This window comes from Cygnus olor, chromosome 22, assembly GCF_009769625.2.
Source record: "Cygnus olor isolate bCygOlo1 chromosome 22, bCygOlo1.pri.v2, whole genome shotgun sequence".
NCBI classification, from domain to species: Eukaryota; Metazoa; Chordata; class Aves; order Anseriformes; family Anatidae; genus Cygnus; species Cygnus olor.
Window position 1 is genome coordinate 1,755,127 of NC_049190.1, and position 24,432 is coordinate 1,779,558.

The window sequence follows — 24,432 nt, forward strand, 5'->3', positions numbered from 1 at the left end:
GCAATGCTCTACACTATGAGCCTCTGGTCTCGTTCCAGTTGCTGCTGGCAATCCTGTCTCAGAAGCATATGTAATGAAAAAAAACCCTAAGTGTATGTAATTATCATATGCTGACAGTTCCACAGAAGATAGAATGGAGAAATAATCTTTTATAATCAAAGTGAAAGGAAAGAAAATGAGACAAAATATTTTAAGTTGCTCCTGTGCATATCATGTCTCGTTTCCTGTCCGCTTCCACTATGCCTGCTCAGCACGTACTTCTCTACTGGCCTACCTGCAAGATCTTAGCTTCAGGGTTGTCTGCCAAGGTATCTGCTTGCATCACAAAGCCTGAGCACTGAACAGACTACATACAAATCAGGCTTGAGTGTCAGTCATACTTACGGCTTTGTATTTGATCAGGTAATGTCTAATTGGAGAGCCACCATCATCCTGCTTGATAACATTCACTTTAATGGAGTTTCCATCTTCTCCCATCTGACCTTCCAGTTTGGGTGCACTGGGTTCCCCTGAAACAATGGTGGATTTACCTTTGTGAAAAACTCATTAGGAAAAGAGCGCTCAAAAATCAGAAAAATACTTCACTACGCTAAGCTGCCAGGGTGGTGGCCTTACCCTGGCCCAGACACATAGGACGCTGCATGTCTAGAGACACAAGTATTTGCAAGACTCAAGTACTTCTTGAATTTGGTAGTTTGTTTCCACTGATGTACTTTACCATTTCTGTGTGTGCCTAAATTGAGTCAGAGGCTAAGTGAAAAAGACCCAATCATTCTGCAAGGATACCCTGGAGCAAACCCCAATTCTTCGCTTTTTCTGTTCAAAAATGCTTGTGTGAAACAACCTGGAAAATTCAAGTTACAGAACATGGCAAACAGGCAGGATTCTCCTGTGCAACACGGAAAAAGGGAGCATCACTGATAAGGGACATCATAGTTGTCGTACAGACCTGTGTTTGCACTTTGAATGCTGTTTAGGTTTTATAGTCCCTGGACCAGAGACTCGCTGTTTGTGGCCGCTTAAGCGGGTGTGAAAAAGTGGTACTGCATTGCAACAGTTTCTGTTTCCGGTCTGTTTGCACTGGTGCATCTAATTGCAATAATGAACACAGGCTGGAGAGAACTAGAACCCTTTCGCTCTTCTGTACATTTTTAAAAAGAAAAAAGCCATCGTTTCCCAATTTGCATCCCTGACATCAGCAGAAAAAAACTGAAATTTCATTCTCCTCTTCAGGGCACGGTGATTTACAACAACACCCTTTCACACCTGTGTCTCTAAGAAGTGCCCTTTCCTCGCCAGTTTCTCCCTAACTTTCACAAGCAACCTGCAGAGGATGCATTCTCTCTCCCGCATGCAATCATCCTGTACCACCTCTAACAAAACTAAAATCCACAGGTTGATTGTATATTCACAACATCCCACTTCAGAAATACTGCAGCAGACTGATAAAGAGACATTCTTCCTCCTTCCATTTTCGTACTACCCCAGGGATCAATCGTTTCTCAAGTGCTCTGATAGCCTGTGAACGCACTGTGCAAGAGACGTTACTACCTGCTTATTTGTTTTTATGGAATGAGAAACCAAGCAACCAAACAACCCCAACGACATAAGCATCAAATTAGAAAAAGTACTTAAATGATAAAAGAGCATTGGTCTCTTTTTTAAAAATGACACGGACCACAGGAGAGCTCAGATCCTGCTAACTTCGTCACTGCCTGGATGCTCGCTTTGCTCCATTTTATGCAAGATAGAGGCACAGGTTCCTCTACACCAGTGCTCATCTGAGAGTGGACCTTGAGCTATTATTTCTACAGCTCTGAAATGTCCCAGGAGCTTAAATGCTACTGGAAGTCTGTAAGATTTGAGAAAAATTATCATAAATCTTGCTGAAGCTTGCCAGGCTGTTTTATAGTACTTACTGACTTCTTTACTATCGGCTCTGTGCTGTAGTCTCAGTGTTTCACTCATGAATTCTGGGCTTAAAAGCTGTTTAGGAACTTCTGACCATTTCAACTGTTATTCTCTAAAGGCTAATCTACCCAATTTCTTTATGGGTAATTTGAGCAAAAGCAACACTGCAATTATTTGCAAATTAAAGCTTACAAATCAGCTGCAGTTGGCACTTCCAACAAACTCCTGAAATTAATTGCACTACGTTGGCTGGTCTCATTACAGGCTCCTAATTCTTACCAGTATTTTATACATCTATTAAAGTGGCTGGGCGTCAAAAAGCAAAAAAAAACCACCTCCTACACCTCCATTTAGCCACAGTCTGTACAGGTCTGCTAACGCTGAGCACACACCTTACCATTCTAGCTTCAAGTGGCTATGGTTCTGCTAAAGCACGTTTGTCTTTACTGGTAGTGCTGCTTGGGATTTGGACAACAGGCTTTCTTAAAGACACGCTGACATGTGCCCCAAAGCGTGGTGAAATGTACAATTGAAACATGTCCAATTCTGAATGTATCCCCCAAGGAGAACAAGACCAAAACTCGGTGACGTTTGTGACTTAGGAGCCTGAACGAATGAGAACAAAACCAGGACTCTGAAATAACATTTGTGACCTTCAAGTTCAGCCCATTGCCTAAAACAAAACTTTTAAAATTTAGTTCTGCTGAATTATACTAGAAGTGGAAATAAATAGTAAGTCAGCAGTTGTATTAACTTTGGCAGGCAACACCAGCTACGCAAACTTACAGGAGCTTCTGTATTTCAGCCCAAAAACCATTCTCAATTCTAAATCTCTTCTGTCTGGATTTGTATTCAGCTGTTAATGGAAAGCACATGCAGTTTTGACTGGCAAGAGCAAAGGCTAACGTTCCAATAACTTTCAGAGTTCATCTTCAGAAGTAATTTGAAGCCCTTCCCCTTCCACCTCCAAAGCAAGAAATCATGGGGAATTTTTTTTTTTTTTGGTGAAACATCAATGAAAAAACCCCAAGACCTAGACTGAAACAGTAATTTTAGATTAATTCCATTTCCTTGCAGGATAACACACCAACTGTTCCATAAAGGTAATTACAATCCACGGATACACAGTTCTTTAATGTAAAATGCATTTGTGTCTCACAAAGTCCTAACTTTTCTTAAAGATGTAAAGATGGAATGCTCCTGTTTGCCATGCTTTTCCATGTTTTTCTGTATTTCTCTTTTCCAAATCCTCGCTTTTGCCTACATCCCCATGACAAGGCTTCCACGGCAGGAGGAGCGGACACAAAAGCTCTGCGTCCCGACATGTAGCAGGTTTCTCCGTGACTGTACGTTGAAAGCACAAACGCAGGGCTCTCAAGGTAAGTGTGGAGCTGCCCTTGCACGGACATCTAGTGCAGTTTGAAGCAGCCCAAGTTCTATTGCCGTGTGCCATATTTATCTTACGGGAGGTGCTACGTGCTCCTCTGGAGCTGTCCGGGTTCACGCAGTACAGGGCCAACTGCATCACGTCCTCAGTAAGGACAAGAGAATTTCGTGATTAACTGCTGGCCACATTTGCCATCTACCGTACAGACAAAGGGGTGGATTTTTGTCTCTGCTGCCAGCTGAGGCTGTATATTTGAGAATCTCTTCCCAGCCCATGTTTTTCCTGGAATTATGAATGCTGAAATCAGGGAATGCGTTACAGTGAAAGATAAATGTGAACAGGTGAGTTCTTGATGAGCAGAGGTACCTCGCCTAGGTGTACTGAAAACACCAGGTTAACCAAACTATTACCTACCTTTCCTCAATCCTGAAAGAAAATACCACTGAATAGGCTTTGATTTCGAATACTGAGATGATGAAGCTATTACTGGAATAACTGTCCAGACTACTAGCCAACAGTGAAATGAAAGCAGGAGCAAATGTCCCGCTCTACGTTCATTTTCCCCACACAAGCAAACTCCCAGTAACAACTGGGCTGTTCATGGCCTCTTACTCTGCTAGATGCTGAGACACCTGACACTGCCAAAACATTCATGAGCAGCAATGCTTGACTTCTGCCTTATTTGTAACAGATTTGATGAATGGCTTCATTGATAACTAGACAGTACAAGATCAGCATCTCCTTGGTACTCTTTCCCATCCTCATCTCAGAAAGAGAATTATTACTAGGCAAACAGATGCTGAAGTCATAAGGGAATACTGTAAATAAAGAATCAGACCTCTTATCTGATATAGCCTAGATTTTTTTTTTCCAGTGATTGAGTACCAAGTCTAAAACGTGAATGACCATCCCTTGTAAGGATGCTCATTTCTGATACAATGCTTTTATAAGCTAGATTTGCCGCTGTACTTTATACGCAGCAATTCCAATGACTAATTACCCTCCCTGCTGAAACCTTTCTTCATTTTGAATCGCCTAGTTTCCACATCCTGGTTCTGTCTTTTCCCAGTTGTTTAAATACGCTCCTGCTCCAAGAAACATTCCCTTCAGATAAGAAAACATGGACCAGTCCTAGGGCTAAAACCCAACAGTTCTAGAGGTGCAATACCTAGTGAAGAATATTTGACATTTCTTTCTCCATGAATAGACAGAATTTAATTGATCTTAATCAGGCAGATACAATCCAGATAGAGAGCTGAAAAATTAAAAATGGGTTAGTGTGTAGTTCCAAACAAAGGAGGAAGAGGTTTAGTGGGAGAGGTTTAGTCCAGCAGAATCAGCATCTCTATAGTAAGTCAGTGTCAGTAGCTGAAGAGAAAAGGTTGTCGTAAGAAGGTTAGAGAAAAAACTCATGCTCTTGGAACATGCATCCTCCCTACAGGAAGAGGGGCTGAAAAACAAAAGTGCATTATGAAGGTGTGCTACATGCCTGGGGTCTCCCATTTACACTGGGTCCACTGGACACACTGCAGAAAACAGCCTGTTCCAGCCGCGCTTGGTGGATCCTTAAAAAATCCTCCTCGTGAGGACACTGCTTAGCTTACTGAGAGCACGGCTCCAAACGTGCCAGACTTGCTCCACTTTGAATTCGCTCTGCTGCAGAGCAAGGGATGCAGGATCTTCTGCTTTCACTATGTGGGGTGCTGATGCTGAGCAGTTACGTCTGAGCCATAGGGCGCCCTGCACGCTCCTGGGACCGCACTGCCCCACGCTCAGCCCAGCAGTCAGAGCACCAAATCGTACAAGCGGAGCCCACTGGAGGGCAGGATAAGGCAAGTAACCAAAATCTTCCCATACTTCACTTGGGAAATGGCGCGTTTTTGTTCAGAGATGTAAAGTTTTCAGGTTTCAGCAACCCTGTAGACTTTGCTAGAGCTTGACAACTTCCACTGACTTCAACTTCACCCACAGAACACTTTTCCGAAAAGGAAGAGAATAAACCAAATAGTGTTTTACACAGTCTGCTTCTCCCAGTTGAAACTAGATTTGAGCAAACCCTCTGTGAAGCTGAATTCGAGGCAGCTCAGCTTTTGACGTGGGGAGAGAAGAGCCATGAAAGTGCAGTACAAACTTTTCCCTGGTCAGAGGGCACTAAATTTGTGCTGGACCCCAGAAGTAGCAGTGGTGCAATGACAGACTGTCACCTCTCTTCTCTTCTCCTACCACGTTTTCCTTTTGCCCATTCATTGAAAAGTGGGTCAAATGTGGCACTAGACAACTGCACCACTTGAGTCTATGAGCCTAAATCCTTGTCCAGCTGGCACCCGAGAACAATCCTGCATCCTTGCCTTGCGTAGAGAATACAACTGCAATCTGTCTATGGTAATTTCTGCAATGCATGAATGAGGAAGCAGCTGATTTCTGCATTTTTTGATCGCCATGTAAATGGGATTAGACTGCGATCTACAGTGTCACCATTTGAAACTAACATCAGCCACAGTTATGCAAAGTCTCCACAAGTGGTAAATACACAAGGGTGAAAAAGAGTAGGTCGGGAGTCTTCACAGTGTACACAAGAGAAACGAACACTGACAGTAAGAAATAAGGAACAAAAACAGAACATGCAAAAACGAGACAACCAAGCCTTCAACCCTCCTGGATTTCACCCAGAGATGGAACAGACCAGGGAAAGAGGGGCTGCCTCCACTCATGCAGTCATGTGGGAAGGTTACTGGTGTTAGTTTTGTTTTCCTGGCAAACCCCACCTCAAATCCTTTCCTGGTGGTGGTCCAAGACAATAAGGTCATTTCAAAACTCACAGATGGAAAAAAAAATCGCTTCCTGGGTTTCAAAATGGTTTATTTACTTGGGGAAACAGAGAAGCACGGTTTCCTCACCTCTCTTTAAATTATGCACATAGTAGCAAGTGAAGTTGCAAAAAGCAAAAGGTTACAGAAAACGTTTGTGCTACCATATGTCTTACTTGGAGACTAATTTCATCTCCACAAGCTGCAAGGGTCAATCATTGGCTTCTTGATTTTGTGGAAAGCACCAGCCACTCTAACTGTTCCTGTTAAATGAGTTCAGACCTGGATTAATTCCCTTGCCTGGCACTGAGACACTGTGTGGGAGGAACGAGGTGCTCTGGCAAGAGAAGTGCAACAGTACTTCTCATGCATATAGCGTGAAGTGCAGTTCCCATCATCTACTCTGGGCGTGCCTATACATACCCTACGCTATAAAAGCATATTTCCTGCTCTAGCTACGGTTAAGTTTTGCACTTGAAAGATTTCTTTCTTAAATCATAATGTGACATGCTTACCAATAACTGACTTTGAGAGATGAGGAATTTCTAATCCTTTTGATAAGCGACTAAACGTGTAGAGCATGAACATATGTACGTAAACATATAGCACAGAGTCAAAGTGTTGCTGAAACAACAGCAAATACAGTGGTTTGTATCACCTGAGCATCTCACCCCACAATTTCTCCAAGAGCCTGTAGTTGGCACACCGATCATTTAAAATGCAAAAGGATTTTTGCCATCGGTATTAATGGCAGACGCAGGCTTGGATGCTGACTGGGGGATTCTGCCAGGGAAAGAAGCAAATGACTGAGCTGCACGATTTTTGTCGTCCTGCCCCCCAGCTAGCTTCAAGCTCAGCGCAGAAGACCGAAGTTTAGTTCTTCGCATGCGGACAGTGCTGGGCAGCTTCTCCAAAAGGCCTGCGGGAGGATTTTGGAGCGATGCAAGTTGGAGGGCCCTGGCCGCAGACCGAGGGGCTCCTCCCCCAGAGCTAGGCAACCCGTCAGAACAAAGCGTTTTACCTTCTGTTCACCAGCGAGGACGACATCAGCAGCACCATGCAAGGCACATGACAAAGTCACATGATACGCACGCACATGATGGGTTGAAAGGAAAGTGGAGTAGGTCACATGGAAAATACAAAAAAATTAAAAAACTGATGTAAACAATGGGCAAGGGAAAAAAATCAACAACAGAATTACAGACTAAATAAAACAGGAACCAAATTAAATTAGCCAGTATATCTCAAACACTGGGGAGACAGTAACAACGCCTGCAAATAGAGAACATTAACCCACGGGCGGCGCGGAGTTAGGGTGTGCCGGGCACAGCCACACCACTGCTCAGTGACAAATACCGAGTCGAGGAAGAAACAAAAACTGCAAGAGGAGGACTGCGCCCCACAGCTTGGGCAGCTGAAGGACTCCACGCGACTGTTGGAAAGAAAAAGGGAACACATCGTTATTCAGAAACACTCCACGCATCAGAGGTGAAATAGTCAAAATCGTAGCTCACAGTTCAGTGAAGACAAACCTCGGCACTGCACATTGAGGTGTTCTCCCTTCTGCTGAAAGAAATGCCTTCCTAAGTATTAACAATATCTTAGAACCCTACTACGTGCATGCATTTCCAAGGACAGGGCTTTTTGTCTCAGCTGCAACCAGGGTTTGGTCAGACTGCCAGTTACCACCGAGAGTGCCCAAGCTCCACCCAACACACGAGCCTGATGATTCAACGATACACAATGAGTCCCGTGCAGTGCTTTACACTGGTGATTTCATGTCTGCGAGGGTATTCTCTGACAAGGAGGAATGAAGTGCCCTGCACTGGAAGTTAATGACAGAGATGGCACGAGGAAGACAGCTACTGCTGGCAGAGATGAAGAAGCCTACAGACTGTATGGCAAGAGTAAAAACAATCAAGTGTTAGACAGGAGCACACCACTACCTCCATACCCAGTTTCTCTTCCTAAATTATCATCTGATTTTTCACTCGCCTCATTAAAATGAGGCTACTTCACACTGCTCTGGCACTTCCCCGGTAATTTTGTGTAAAGGAGAATGAAACCCTTAATCTTTCACCTGCTCCTGTCTGACAATATTAAGGGCATGCTGTTATTGGGAAAAAAACTGATAATACAAAACGTAAAATCAGTTTGTTTTATCTGAGCTTTCAAGCCATTGTTTCTCGTTATGAATGTAGACTCATGCAACTCCAGACAGGTGCACAATGAAGGAGGGAAGTTTAGAAGCTGGACTGCCTGGAAGGGCGTTCAGCACCTTCTGCTCACGAGGAAACACACTGCCAAATCCCCACTAAGTGCACTATCAATCTTTACATGCTGTAAGTACATGAGTAGGTTTAAAATTAGACGAGAGAGGTTGCCTTTAAAAATCACTTCCTCCCGAGGGAGAGATTTAGTTAAAGATCAAGGGCGAATTAGCAGTATAAATATGACTGAAAGCAAATTTGGATGAGGCTTCTAAGACACAGAAGACTTCTGAAAATATTAGTTAGCTTAAAACCTTGAAATTCATCCTATTGTCATAGGCTGAAGCCAGACAGTCAGAGCACCGATTGCCTTGGAGCATTCAAGAGAAATGAGGCCCTGGTACGCACGGGCTGCTACTCCCAGGCAGTACTTACCGTGTGAATTTGGAAATGCAAGGGCCTTCATAATCAGACCTGTCTCTCAGGATTACCAGTCCAAGGAACACGATAAAAATGTCATTTACAGCTCCTGTTATTATCGTGGCTTGTTGAGAGATATGGACCATTGACCAGCTTACTTGCAGACCGTATTTAAACAAAGCACGAAAAGGGGAGACGCCGTTTTGTCTGCCCTGTGAGAACGCGTCTCCCTCACTCCCTAGCTTCGCTAGCCAACTAGATCTTAGATTGCAGTTGTCTGTGAACATTAAACTCCTTTGGGTTCAGCGACCCAGGGTAGATCTTTCTGGTAGTATTTTGGTCAGAGCAGCAGAGAATATACATCTGTACTTACTTCCTGGCAAATCTGAAATGAGCGAAAGGAAAAAGAAAATGAATATGAAAGACAAATTACTTAATGGACAACTGCTATTGAACTTTCATTTTCATGTAAATAGGCTCCCTCCCCTGCCATTTTTATCTTAATATAAATAATACCTAGTGGCCAGCCTCATTTCTTGGGGAAAGAAATTCCAAAGCAAAAAGAGTCACCAGCTCTATGGGATGCCAACATGACCTTTTTCCCCAAGACTGCAACCTATTTTGACTGGATGCACTGTGCAAGATAACAAATATATTATAGAAAAACGCACTTGGCTTTCCACCTGCATGTCACTTGCTCAGTGTCCTCAACCTCCCTACCTCCCTTACCCTGCAACTTTGGAATCCATTCACCTGTATCTAGAAAATATGACAGAAGTTCCCACAGCTTCTGGAAAAACAGCAGACTAGACAGAGGAAAGACCCAATTCACCACCTCTACTGGAAGAAAAGAGGAAAAAAAAAAACAACCTTCTAATGTGACCTCAAACATTTTGCTATGCAAAACAGATTCTACAGTGGAAACAGCTGCAAGAAAGCCATCTTCATCACTGTCTCTGATACAGAACTGTTTAAGTCAAATGAGGTACATGTTCCTAAATCCCTTACTAGGCTCTAGACATCTCTTCCCATACATTACTGATCACACGTTGAAGTAAAAAACTCACTGAAGTCAGCTAAGAAGCTCTCCTCAGCTTCGTTAGGTTTCAGTTATATCCATTGTTCATTTTACTGACTTCATGGTGCTACACAGGAGCTTCAATTTCTAATTGCTCTCACTTTCATTCATTTACCCACTGAGGTTATCTCAGAGCAAGACACAAGCTCATTCAGCAGTGTCATCAATAATTAAATGAACCGAAGTTCTAGGAGCATCTGCCTTGTGCAAATGCCCTTTTATGCTGTTGTGTATAGCATATTCATGTGCTGCGGAACAGCTTAGCGTGGAAAACAAATGTGCCTATTTGCATAAATCAACTACGTACACAAATGACAATGATACAGTGAGAGGCCACATCTGCTTCTGCTCAATAGAAGAGCATGAACTTCAGCGTAGGTGTAAATGCAAACTTTTACCCTTAAAAGAAAAAAAATTAAAAAATTAAAAAAATAAACCCACCAAAAGAATCCTCAGAAAAAACAAACAAACACACACAAAAAAACAAACTATGACAGCAAACAAGCAAAAACAAAAAATTCACATGGAAAATGTCTATCATGAACTAGCTTCTGGTATCTTTTCTGGATAAAAAGACCCGTTATTTTTTTTAAAGAACAAGGAATGTCCTACAGAACAACAGCAACACATTTTCCTTCACAATTAAAGCCTACCCCCACACATGTAAAACCAGAATGGCGTACCTGCCTCCTCAAAAGCAAACTCTAAGACCATTAGTAGACCTGCTGCTTGCCCTCTTTTCCCCTGCCCTTCATCCTCTCTACTTAGCCCCAAATCTGATTAGAATTGCAAGTTCTCTTCAGCAATGCAGAACTGCTGTCACTTCAGGTGCGTCAGGAATTAGTTTGACATATTTATCCATAAAAAATACAGCAAGAAGAAAAGCGTTTCCTGTAGTCACCAGCATGTAAAAAAAGGTACATTTCACGTCATGTGTAAAGACCATGGAGTGTGCCAGTCGTACACAGTAATGTTTTTATCTTTATTTTTAAAGCTTCCTTTGACAGTTGTAGATTAACTTCCCCTCCATCAGAAAACTGCCAAATAACCACGTATTTCATGCTTTTAGTATTTTCCATTTAGAGGTCACGAACCATTTCTAACCCACTACATGTAAGCACACCGGCCTTTATCTCAAAGACCATAGTCACAGCCATACGTTTTATTGAATCAGAAGAAAAACATTTGGGTTTGTCTAAATGATTAGTTGTTGAAAGCAAGCACATGCACTAGATAAACCTCTCCTTAAACTGGTTGTCTTCATCTTCCAGGACTGCGTGGCAAATATTTACTTGACTTCTGTCTGCATGTGATAGGCTACAGATCGTTTGCAAGCAGGGTCTGAGGTTGCACATCTAATACATCCACTCCGTGCCAGGAAGGTGGATCACTGAACTCTGAGCAGATCATCTAAAACAGACTTTTCGCAATGGTTCTTCTGCCTTCGAATCAACTAAATCAAGTCTTATCTAGTTTTGGTGACTACTTGGATCCAGCATGGAAGCGTCTGCTTACCTGACTCAATCTCACAAGGAACGGCTCAGTACCAACCATGTACTGAGCAAGACCTGAGGGGATCCCAATTCCATCCCCAGCTGAGATGAAGACTTGTGAAGTTCTTGGACCTCTTAATGCTGGCAGGGGATCACTGGCACGACGGGAGCAATGCTCCCTCTCCCTGCAGTGCCCTCTCCTGTAAGATACTCTATCTCCTCATATACATCTTCTTTCAACATCCAGTATCAGAAGTTGCAACATTACCCCTCTCTCTCTAAATTCACAGAAAATAAGCAGGACAGGATATCAAGAAGATTATCCAGTCCACGTCCCTTTTGTGAGGGCAGCTTTAACTCTAAAATTCACTAACGGAAAGCATGAAAAGAAAACATTCCTTTTTGAAATCACCATCTAAATTTCTTTCTTTTTTTCCCTCTGTGTGTCTTCTAAATCCTCTATTTCAATTTTTTACCACATGCTTGGTAGGATGACAGGAAGAAGAGGAGTCAGAGCGGTACCGTGCTGGGTTCTTAACAACTACGTGCTCACATAACACTTTAATGCCGGATTGTTGGTTAGCAGACATCAGAACAACAAAGCATAGCGCTTTAATTCCCTCGATGGAAGGGCTGCAGCATAACAAATAGCACTCCGGACCAAAGGGGAGCAGTTCCCATCTACTCACTTGGTGGCTCTGTGCTCTCGGATTCAGTAAGAGGCCGAGTTGCTATGGAAACATGAAGGATAGATAGGACATGTAAAGGTGAAGCATAGCATGAAAGTGAGTTATAAAAGGCAGGGAGCAGGGGTGATACAAAGGAAAGAGAGCAGGCCTAATGAAGAGAGAATGATACTGAATCCTCATGGCAGATGTTTGTTACCTGAAGAGCCTGCAAAATTGGGCCGTACTGCTGCTATTTTCCAACCCCTCCGAATCTGATTTCAGAGGTAGCTACGGTGTTTCTGACTAATTTTGACCCAAATAGCAATCTAGGTTCACATCCTGTCATCTGCTAAGTCCTGGAATTGCCAGAGGCCCTCCAGAACAGCATCCCATTGCTAGCTTTGGCCAGGCCCAGCTATAAAAGACAAAGGAGCAAAGATTCCCGACAACTTACCCTCCTGATACAGAGATCTCTCTCACCTTCATGCGCTGGGGCCAGGGTACAGGCAGAGAAAAGGAGGAAACAACATGTCTACCAGCCCCAAAAGAAGTGCCCTGAACTTCTCTTTCTGTTCACAGGATGGCCACTGAGAGCAGAGCTCTCCAAAGACCAGCACTAATCCACCTAGCTAGCTTTAAGGGAGAACACCCTCCGTTTTGCTGCTCATACATAGCCACCACATTCTGGTTCTCTTCTCTGCACTGTGCATTCGTAACTTCTCTTCCTTGCGTGTTAGCCAGAGCTCTTGCAAAGAAGAAAAAATGAAGCAGAATACGATGGAATGATAGATGACTGCTCCATTGCTTTCTCAAAAAAAAAAATAGGGAAATACTGAAACGAAGAAAAATAAGGCATTTTTTGAGAGAAGATGGCAGACTGAAAGCCCCTTAGGATTGTTGCTAAGCACTCCACTTCCAGGAGCTAGGGCAGACTGTACAAGCACCAAATACAAGGATTAGAGGGAAAGAAAGACAAAAAACAATGTCTCAACTTCCAAAAGCCCTCGGGAGAACGCAGCATGAGAGACATGAGTTGTGATGATTTCTCTACTATAGAACATCTTGAAAAACAAAAGAATCATCACTGGCATGTCTTTGTGACTGAGCAGAGTACAGGTACAGCTACAGAATGAGGTCAAAATCAGATCTCTGGGGTTCATTTCTTTTCCTTACCCATCACGGCACCAGTCCTACTGGCATGAGGGGTGAACAGGATGGACCTTTGTGTGGTTTGCAGCCTAAGTCTGATTATGCAGATTTAAAAAAAATGAAGCAGGATATAAAGAAATGAGTTTCCTTACACAGCTCCTGAATGTGACTTACTAATAGGGTTAGTAAAGCACACGTCATTCACTGCTGATCACTAAAGTATCTTCCCCCTCTATTTGGCTCTGAAACTAGACTCTTGTTTGCTGGGCTAAGATGATTTCAAGAAATTTAACCTCACATGACAAAAGCTGAGCAAGTCTCATGAAGAGTTGCACAAAATGGAAAAAGCTGATCAGAAATTTTAAAATCAAAGGCCAGTGACAACACTTTTACCAGCTTTCACATGGGCAGGATTTCACTCTGCGACCTTCTCTTGATCCCTTTCCCTCCACCAGGCCAGCACACCTGGGAGCTGTCTGTGGTTTTTCTCTGTCCTGGAAGCTCCTCTAACAAGAGACTCAGTTTTTACTCAGGGGGAAAATATATATAGAAAGAGAAAAGAAGGAAAACACCCAAGGTTGTTAGCCAGACCGCACCACACTCAGTGAGGAGCTGCATGCAGAGCAAGGCGGAACAAGACAGCCTCTTCCATCATACTCACTCTCTGCTAAGCGGGAGGTGGGGGCAGCAGTACTTGCTAAAGGAAGAGAAAGGAAAGTGAGGAGGGGAGTTGACTCCTGTTCAATGCTGCCAAAAGAAGGACAACTAAAGAGTAAAGTGTTAAAGTTTTGTCAGATCGAACCTCTCTGGACACAAAACCCAAGCAACGCAAGTGCTACCTCCAACTCCAGACTCGGCACCTTGCCAAACCTGTATTCTGGACACTGAATTCTTGCTTTAAACCAATTTTTTTCATAATGTAGGATCACTGAACACATACCATTGGGCCTTCATTTGCCTCTAAGATAGGGAGAAACTACTTTGGGGGAATGTGCCTGGGGGAGATGGAAAGGATAATGACAGAGACATCTCAGCAGGCTTTACAGAATGCCCTCAGTTTTTAGACTATTTGAAGTAGAAAAAATTGGTTATTTTCTCTGGTTTTGACTTGGCCCATAAACCGGTAATATCGTGTGGCCATAATTCAAACACAGTTGAAAAAATGAATTTTTGCTATGCCAGTGATCTCTTCACCACTGCTGAAACCCGGTTTGGGATTTGAGAGCCCCATAGAGCACAGAAGAATTAGAGAACCAAACGCTCAGGTGGAACACAGCTGCAGGGCACAAGCTTGCTTGAAAGAGCATCAGCAGAATTGAATTTGGAAATGAAAAGATGCTATACTCCACTAAGAAGGGAAAAGGAAATAGAACTTCCCATACAGGGGTGCAGAGTTAGGGATTACAGACTAATTAATGGCTGATTGCCGCATTAAAAAAACAATAGCAAAAAACAATTGCAAAAAACAATTGCAAAAAAAACCAAACCCCTCTACAAGAATTGTGATTTAATATTCTCCTTCAAAGGCACCTACCTGTCCCCAAGTGGTGAACACGAGCTTTGGCACACAGGTCTGTGGATGTGGCTGAAAAAAGGCTTTTAAATATTCTTTTTCCTCTCTGCTGTTGGATCTTTTCCCATGGTACTGATCTGCACGGAGGCTAAATGCCTACGGTCTTATCTCCCTTGTGTACCGTTGATTATGTTCAAATTTAGAAGGGCCTACCAAACCGTTTGCCCGACGGCTATAACACCAACCATGAATAACTTCATTTAAGGGCTGAGTTACTTCTGCTGAAATTAACAGGCTCTGAACAACTTTAGGCAGCTTTTTGCGCACGCAGTTCAGAACCGCGTCTTCTAGTTGACTCTGCAGCTACCGAAATTTGCCGTTCTGCCTGTCCATCTGTCCATTCAGCTCCCCACCTTGACTACCTGTGTGTCTTGTTAGTAGTCTGCTAAGTACGAGCTTTTGTATTACACAATCTTCAAGGAAAAACAGTGCAAGTGTGGTTCAGTTAGTTTATTCAATGAGTTTAGTATACCATCTACAGTTACTGGAAGACTGTTCGAAGAGTACTACATGTAAAGAATACTAGGGAGAAGAAGGGAAAAAAGTGAGGTGTTTTTTTTCCTCAAATCTTTTGCTTGTTTCAAAATTTTGTAAATATTCAAAATTCGGAAGTTTTCAGTTGGCTCTTAATTGGTATAAAACACCTGAAATTCAGCCAAAGCTTTTGCCTTAATTTTTGAAAATTTTTAATAAATTCCTAAGCATGAAGCCTTCCACTACTCCACTCTCATCAACAAGCTAACCTTTATCATTAGGCAAGCACTTTAAGTTAAATGTTTGAATCACATGCTGTACAATAAAGACTAAGATGTTAAGCCCATAGTTCTGTTCTATAAATGACAAGTATTAACCAGAACAGGATGACTATTCTAGTGTCAGTTTTGTTAGGAAACAGACAGTACCAGATACTTCATTTCTAACGACCCTAGAAGGAAAAAGGCACTAGATTAAAAGCTAGTGCTATGTATGTTAGGAACAGAAAAAGTGAAACAAATGCAGAGAGGCACTTACGTGAGTGAGGGATACCTGCAGTTTTTCCACGGATGGAACACAAACAAAAAGACAGATAGAAAAAAAAATGTAGAAGAGGTGAGAAAAGGAGACAATGAACATGGAGCTGGAAATTCAAAACACCATCAGCTGTCCCAAATCCAACCCTAGGGAGTGGGGTAGGCAACAGGAGTTACTGCAACCAACTGGATATTTATTGGGAGGGCTGGCTGACTGCACAGGGCCTGGATTTCTAAGCAGCAAGACGCGTACTGTTCCGTTATGCTCAGCAGCTCTGGTGAGGCTGAAGTTGGCAGACCAAATCAAGACCATGCACAGATCTCGGGGCCTCCCAGCATGCACATACATGGGGTAGGAATAACACCAGCTCTGAGTTCAGAAGACAGTCCTGGACAGTGGTTTCAGAAGAGCTATGAAATAGGTACGCAAGTATGTGTGCGATGGCAGGAAGAAGAACGGGCTCTAGATCTAAATGCAAGGAGAGCAGGAAAGAAAATCCCAGGAGTTGTGAGGGGTTGACTGCAGATCCTAATATTTGGATAAGGCTGGGTACAAGGACAAAAGACGACCTCTTCCCTTCCTGCTTTTGTCACACATCCCCTACCCACTCTACACTCTGCCGCAGCAGAGCATCCCGCCATCAGAGTGGAAGATTGCCCAAGTAAAGCAGACGAGAGGCTGTGGAAATTGCTCACATGCTGCATGGACATCTTAAAGCAGTAATCTGCAGAAGAGAGAAATCCTCCTCCCTCCCGCCACAGTTCATGGCCACTCTTTTGCTGAACTTATTAATTTCTGATTTGCAAAAAAAACCTGTCTTGCAACAACGAAGAAACATTACATTCTTTATGAGCATGCGCTTCCCAACCCACTGCTTGTTCTTCTTAAAACATCGTTGAACTCTCCATTGCATAACCCCTTTTCTTGACAGTATGCAGTTTATACTAGTAACCCAGGGCACAGACTAGTGCGAATAGCTTCCCTGCCTCCCACCTTCAATGAAGATTTTTAATTAGTGAAAGAACTCATTACTATCAAAAAGTACCGCAAAAACAATGGGTGCAGCAAGGTCTGCAAGAGAAGAGGGTGTTGTCCATGCACGACAGAGATTCCCTGGAAAGATGCGAGGAAAGAGAACCAGAGAAGCAGAGGGAGGTCTCAGTTTTACTTACGAACTGGCTGCGTCTTGAAGTCGGATGGCAGGCTGATCTCACCCACACCCTTGCCATTCACTGCAGACAGTCTCACAGAGTAGGTTGTCTCAGGCTTCAGGCCACTGATAGTGATCGTGCCCTCCATATTTGCTGTGACAGAAACAAAAGAGGAAAAACAAAGAAAGGCTCAGGCCTGAGACAACAATGAATGCCATTTTCCTACTGTACTCATGCCATGTTTACGCCACGTAACAAAGCCGCCTTCTGGGTCCAAGCTCACAGTCATGAGACGCAGATGGAGGAGGTAACTTGTTTTATCACCCTACCTTCTTTTGCATCATACAGCCTCGAATGCCATTCTCCCTCGCCCAGCGCTCTCCACTCTGCCTTGTACTTGAGGATGGGCACCCCACCAGTAGCTTCAGGTTCATCGAACTCCACCCGGGCAGTACTAGAGTATGGCTCCACTCTGTCAATAGAAGGAGAGGACGGAGTATCTGGGGGAGGAAGGGGAAACAACCAGTGATACATAAGACAGCGGGAAGAAAGGGTCCCCAGCTCCAGTGGCAGAGTAAGCAGAAAACTCAAAATACCAAGAACACCTTGTGATGGCTTGATAAAGGAGAGAAAGGCAGGCCTGAGGCTCCCCTCAAACGGCTTTTAAGAATGCTAATTAGTGTAGAGACCTTAATCTTGTGCCTCCTCTAACATGTCAGAGCCTCAAAGTACATTCTCCAAAATCACATCTTTTCTTTAAGAAAAAAGGACAGCCTGAACGGAGCAGCAAGAGCGTTCTGGATGCTGTTCTGTCCCTACAGAACATCAACAGAGTTGATGATTTAGGAACACCAGAGGCCCTTCGGGTCTGCTGTGCAGTCAGACAGTGGGCCTTTTCATTTGGTACATAGTGGTTTCTGTCTTGCATTGCTTATATTATTAGGTGCATTTTCCTAAGTTTGAGAAGCACACCCACATGCATGTGCACTTTGACAATGTCTGTCAGAAATCAAAGATCATAGCTCTGTCAAAATGTACTGAAAACACTGAAAAGAATGAGACCCTTCAAAAACAAGGAAACAGATGGCAAGATCTTGTCATCTATAACCCATCCCAACTCAAAAACCTACGAACAATCTCTTTCAAAGTGGAAGCTGGCTGTCCTGTTAACCTGAACTAGAAAAAAAATGTCACTCCAGCTCAAGGACTGCCTTTGCCTTTCCGTATCTCCCTGTCTGGGACGCTCACCCGCCTGCACAAGAATGAACTCTGAGGACTCCTGGCCAATGCGGTTCACAGCAGTGCAGTTGTAGTTTCCAAAGTCATTTTCAGAGTCTGGTGTCACCTGTAGAAGGAATGAAGGTGCATGCTCGGATCAGAAAATACATTTCACTCTGCCAATTACATTTATGTTTTGCCAGGGGAAGAAACAACAATATAGTACGTGTGCTGACACTCTGAGGGCTGTCCACAAAGGGTAGAACTGCAGTAGGCAGAAAGTCAAAAGCAAGGAGAGAGTGGTGTTTTCCATTACCCGATGCCCTTTGCATTTGTTTTTTGGAAACACCGCACAACTTCCTGCCCACTAACAGGGTGCCCTGATGAAAGACTCAACTTCATCGACATCAAAAACAAATTACTTGATAGCACTAAGCCTTCCTGGCTGCATATCCCTTCTCCCCTCCATGCTTATCCTCACCTCCAAGTAGCTTGCTGATGGAGTGTTGTAGATCTTGATGTTGCTGTAGTTTGAGCTGGGAAGCAGCTGCCCATCCCGGAACCAGGAGATGACAGCACTGGGGTAAGCAAATACCTCACAGGTGATATTCACTTGATTCCCTTCCCACGTATAGACAGCCACAGGGCCCTGAAGCTTTGGGGCATCTGAAAGAAACATATTCGTGAAGGCAATAGGAGCCAGAAAAACTCTGGAAGTAGTCTAGTCAAATTGACTGTAAATATTCCTTGTCTGGGGCCCAGTCTGATGTGGGAAAGGGAAACTAACGTAGGAAGAGGACAGCCTTCTCATCCGAGGGTTGGTGGTGGTGCTGGTCTTTTGCTGAAGGACATAAGGAAGAAATCAGCTCGGTCCCAAAGGCTGTTCCTAACGGAGTGTGGGAGGATAAACGGAGAGCACGCTGTGCATCTGAGGAAGCGCAACACTGACATACCCAATGAACGAGGCTGTGGCAGATTCACGGCCCTTAATCTTCCCGGGGTGCAACCAGCACCTCAGCTGGAGTTAACCAGGGCAACCATTTGTGTGTGAGCACACTGCGAAACGCGACTCCAATGGTAGCATTATTTCAGACTGAGCTGCTTCTCATGCCCTCTACCTAGATAATATCGATTTCCCTAGTTGTACGTGCCTCTGTCTCACCAGAAGACAAGAAATCAGAGGCAGCCCCCTCCCCGCCATCTAAATACATGAACCACCCCCCTCCCTTCTTACACTGCACTTCGAGGTACATGGCTTGGGAGTCCTGCCCGATGGTGTTGCTGGCTGTGCATACATACTCTCCGGCATCTGTGTACTGAATTTCTTTCAGAGTCAGGGATGACACCCGGGCGTGGCTCCGCACTACGATGCGCCCATCCAGGGTCTGGCAGAAAAGGAAGAAAGAGTCAGAGGCTGAGCTGTGAGCCTGCAGCGCAGACTACAGGGAAAAGAAGAAACGAAAGTCTACCTCGCGCCAGCCCTCCAGTGCTCAGTATTTCAGAAGTGATCACCTGGCAGGTGAAATCACGAGCATGTCGCAGCATTTCCAAAAGCCACTCAGCCTTGTTGCACAGGACCAAGTGCCGTGAGTGATTAGAAGGACTCAGGTGATGGTAAAAAAAATTTAAATGAAAGACCAAAGTACCAGGTGTGTCTGAGGACAGCTGGATAACATCAAGCTGCTTCTCAGAACAACAACTGTAGAGATCCAGCTCTGTTAAAACATTTTTGCTAGCGTGCTCTTGCAGAAACCCTCCCCAAGTGGTTCTGTGTTTTCACTCTGAGAGAATTCAAGACTTACTCTTCTCTCACTGATACTTGTTGTATTTCAACATCCTTGAAATGGCACTAGTGAGAACACAGATCCAGCCCTCAGAGCTAAATCAGACAAAATGAAAGCTCAGAGCTTTAACCCGAATGCGGCACTGAACAGTGAGCAGGGCAAGAAAACTACATGACCCCTCTAAACACAACCTGCTTCAACGTGTTGTGACGCTTCAGGAGAACTCTAGAGCAAACTCCACTGGTTACATGCCAGTTCAGAAATTGCTCCCACAAGCAGGAGAGTGTAGGGACGTCAATGACAGAGAAACAAGGAATGTAAAATCCAGGCTACCATCTGTTCCAAGGGATTGCAACCACCCAGGGGTCCCAACCCATATACCATTCCCCGCCCCCCCCCCCCCCCCCCGCCCAAATTGGATTGCGGCCTCTTCGGCCTGGGACCAAGCCCAAGCGCTCTCTTAATACATGAAGCACAAGTGGCTCTGGACTCCTTTCTCCACACTGGTGCTTGTGCAAGCTCTTGCTGCTTGTGATCAGCTCGGAAGCTTTAAAGGACAAACTTTCTCATCTTGTTTCCAAAATGACGTAAGTACAGGTGAACAAATTAGATGCCCTCATTGCTGTGCCTGCTGCTGCAGACCGATGCCACAAACTCGACTGCCTCTCCTGCACTTGGTCCCTCATGTTGCTGGAACCAGTTTTGTATTCCATGAACACACGCCATGGTGTGTGCTGTTTCCTAGAAATGGAGAAGGGTCCCTTAACGTGGCATTAGTCCGCTGTGGTATCTTACACAGCAGAGCTCTGCTTTTGTCTTTCTGCATTGGCCAGTTATGCTGCGATCACTTTGCCTGACCTGTGATTTGACTCCAAAATCCAGCTCACTTCTGAAATTATTGCAGCAGGATCCACAAATGTAAAGGCTCCAGAACTGCAAAGGCTACCAGCCTTCCTTCAGCTCACGAGTCAGGTGAATGGTCTGTTTGTCTCTATGACTCCAGTAGACAAGAATATGAACATGGCAAAATATCAGCCCACGAGCACTGCAGCAAAGCTAATTGTATGTTGTGTCACCTCCTTTCTACCCACTGCCAAGACGCCATACGAACAAAACAGTGCCAGGCAGTTAAGATAAAACAAAAAACTTTAGCAATAATACAATCAATCCTGAAGAAGCAGCTCTACCTCTTAATACAAAAGGCACATGTAAAGAGAAAGACAGATCAGGAAAAATATTCAGAGAGAACAATATCCACACAAAAAAAGCACACCATCACTTTTCTTTATCGATATTTCAGCCCAGCAGACGCTAACAATTCCTGGCTAGTAAGAGGCACAGGATAGGTAGAAACTTGTGAGGCAGAGACGTGGGCAGCTGTAATCCCTTTACCTAGCCTCCCTGGTTCAGTTGTTTTGCATCCCGCTGTGTCCTAGCAATGGTGAAAGCACCTAAGAGAGACAGGCAAGAAGTCACGCCATACCAACTGCCAACGCTACAGAAAAGGGTACGATGGTGCTCCACGCTGCCGACTGCTACAGGTTATCCTGAGATGCACACAGGTGTTTTCCTCCAAATTCTGACAATGCCACGGCATACAGTCACTACGTAAACAGCTGGTGGAGATTTTAACACCCTAGTGTTAAGACAGGCAGGAAATATATTTACCGCCTCTCCCTCCAACTGAAGGATTTTTCAGTCCTTTCATCAACAAGCATCTGTGACAACTTCACATGGGCTCCTCACCCATTTCCCACCCAGGAGATGTCATTACGGAGCAGCACCTGACAATCCTGACCACAGCACCAACTCCTGTGAAGGAAGATGAGTGCTCCTAGCTCTGTGCTTGCACTTCACTAACCAGAACCCATCTGTAGCTCTTCCCATCTGTAAAGTTGAACTAACTCCCAGTTACCAGCCTGTGATGATGCAACAGAGGTGCAATTTTGCTTGTAACTGAGTTTTTGTATTAGCCACTTATTTTCCAGATAAGTCTACACAAGCTGCAATAATATGCTTCAAGAAGTTCTCACTGACAAGTCAGATACTTTAAGACAGAGAAAATAAGGAATTCAGAGACAGCAAGCTTATTAGTATTAGTGTTCACATTAATAAAAAGCTTGAGATAGAGAGTACACTGAATACACTGAGGGGGGAAGGGATAGACAATTGTCACAAGAATTAACAGGAAGAAGGAATTAACTTGAGATGCGACTACTCAAATTCCAAATTCTTGAACACAAACTGATCCGAGTCTGATGCTTTCACTTGGCACAATTAATCTGTTTCAAGAGATGATTTCAAAGGAAGAATGGACAGTAAGTTCTCAGCCCCAGATAAGGGAAAGACTGGTGGGGCTTAAGTTAGAGCTTCAATTTCACTCTGTTTAGGCCACATCACCCTTAAGACAGCTTAAAAAAATAAAAATAAATAAATAAAAAAAAAGAATTCAAGATAGTCAGAGCGTCCACAAAGCTGATTCTAAACATACAGATTGGAGTCATCCGGTTCCGGTAGCTCATTTTGTTCTCCACCTGACCTCTATTTATTTGCTTGGAAACAGTTTCTGGTCCATTTTGAAGCAAGCATTTCTACAGATCAGGTGAATGTAAGGGTGTATTAATGTGTATAGAATACACAGATGTAAATAACGCTCATTGTTACGTTTAAAATACAGCACTGAATGTGAAACAGAACAAACCAGACTTGCATCAAACACTTACTGTATTATCCTGTACCCTTCCACTGACCCTTGCAAATTAAAGTGAAATAACAGTAATTTAGGAACTGGGAGCATTTTTTTTGAAACATATAACTTGTGAAATATTTAACTGCATTGATTTTGAAATGGAACATGATGCAGTTGTCCTTTAAAAGAAGGTCAAAACTTAAGAAGTGCCATGAGCAAACAGATGAGTTGGCTGGAGCAACAGGCTATGCTTAGAAAAAAAATACCGTCCCAGAATGCATGCTGTGGCTAATTCTTGAAACTCTAGAAAAGAAACACGATCCACGCTTGTAGCATACAAGAAAATCATGGAAGTGGTATTTGTCAGGTTTCACATTGGTCTTCTCTACCTTCCCCCTTCCCCCCCTTTTTTTTTTTTGAAGTGCCAACCAGGATTACTCACTCCCAACACAGCTAGTTTGCTCATTCAAAAGCACATCACTACATGCCAAGCAACTTCTAACTATTAGCTGTTTCTTTTATGTATTAATATTTTATTTACTCATAATATTAATGCTGGTTTAGTTGGCGTGGTTGCTGGACTAGAGATTTGTTAATCTGTAATGCTTAAAAACAACAACAACAACAAAAAACCTAAGAAGTTTGCTAAAGCTCTGGTAATCTTATACCTCTTGCTTCTCGGGCCGGGTCCACGAAGCCTGGAGAGAACAGATATAGAACACAACAACAACAGGGGAAAAAAAGCAATAAAAGTTTATCAAAGGTTGCTTTTAGGTATCATAGTGTATGCACCACACTACTTTCTTAGTACATGCAGGCTCCAAGTTGTGTATCTCGTGCGTGGGGTGGCTGTGATTTCCATTTCCCAACCTCAATTTCCATTTGCCTTCGGAATATAATATCCTAAAAACTGATCTTCAAGTGACTAAACAAAGGCTAATCATATCTAGAGACTCTGCTTCTGTTCTTAAACTTGGGTGACTATTTCCTCTGTCACATCTCACCAGTTCTAGAAACAGGCCCCCAGCACACAAGGTAAATGGATCTGATGACCTACGTCACTTAATTGCAAAGTTCTCCACCAGTTTGTTAGCCACCCGGACATGCTAATTATTATTAATGCTCGTAGCATTGAGCTGATCATGCATTTGTACAGGTTTTTACATGCAAACTGTACCAGGAGTAGGAGCCCTCAAGCTGCAGAGCACTGAAACACTCTGACCCCTGCACAGGAGACCACAGGGCAGAACCGTGTACCTCTAGCTGACCATGCCCAGCTCATTACGGTTAGGGATGTGCACACCCAATCCTTACTGGGCTCGGGACAACCAAACTACAGGCATCAGTGAAACATGCACAAACCTTACTGGTAAACATACATTTCCCGTTCAGAGAGAGACAGCAACAGCGTGGACCATATTCACTCTGGTTTGGAAAGACCAAAGTTGCTGAGTTCCCTTTTTCCCCCTATGAATTTCATGTGTTCTCCTTCTGGTGCCTATTTCAATCTCAATTTGATCCATTTCAATTTAGGAGGCAAAAATCACCTGCTAATATCACAGCTATGATAGCATTTTTGAATGCGGGGCACAAGCATTGCTGGCACGTGGATATAACAGCATACACAAAAGTGACGTTACAGAAATGGAGATGAAAGTTAAAGAAATGAGAATAAAAAGCACGGTATTGTTTCCACAGTGCTTCCAGTGAAAAATACAAGACTTAAGTATTAACAAATGGTACAGACAGTCTCATTTTTGTAACATCTTAGATAAAAGCAGGCTATTTACTTCTAACTTGAGGCCTGAGGTGGACCCACCTGAAGAAAAAGCTCACCAGCACACGCATGGGCTGGGACTCTGCCCAGCACTCCCATAATCTCA

At 43.7% G+C, this 24,432-nt stretch overlaps 1 protein-coding gene across 1 annotated transcript in view; it reads right to left on the reverse strand.

Annotated features, from left to right (window-relative positions):
• The window catches only part of NCAM1 (neural cell adhesion molecule 1), a 112,849-nt gene that overhangs the window by 21,884 nt on the left and 66,533 nt on the right, over window positions 1-24,432 (reverse strand). Inside the window, 7 exon segments of the mRNA XM_040534590.1 lie at window positions 385-509; window positions 16,880-17,011; window positions 17,188-17,358; window positions 18,107-18,203; window positions 18,558-18,742; window positions 19,311-19,461; window positions 23,218-23,247. Of these exon segments, the coding sequence (XP_040390524.1) occupies window positions 385-509; window positions 16,880-17,011; window positions 17,188-17,358; window positions 18,107-18,203; window positions 18,558-18,742; window positions 19,311-19,461; window positions 23,218-23,247 (891 nt within the window).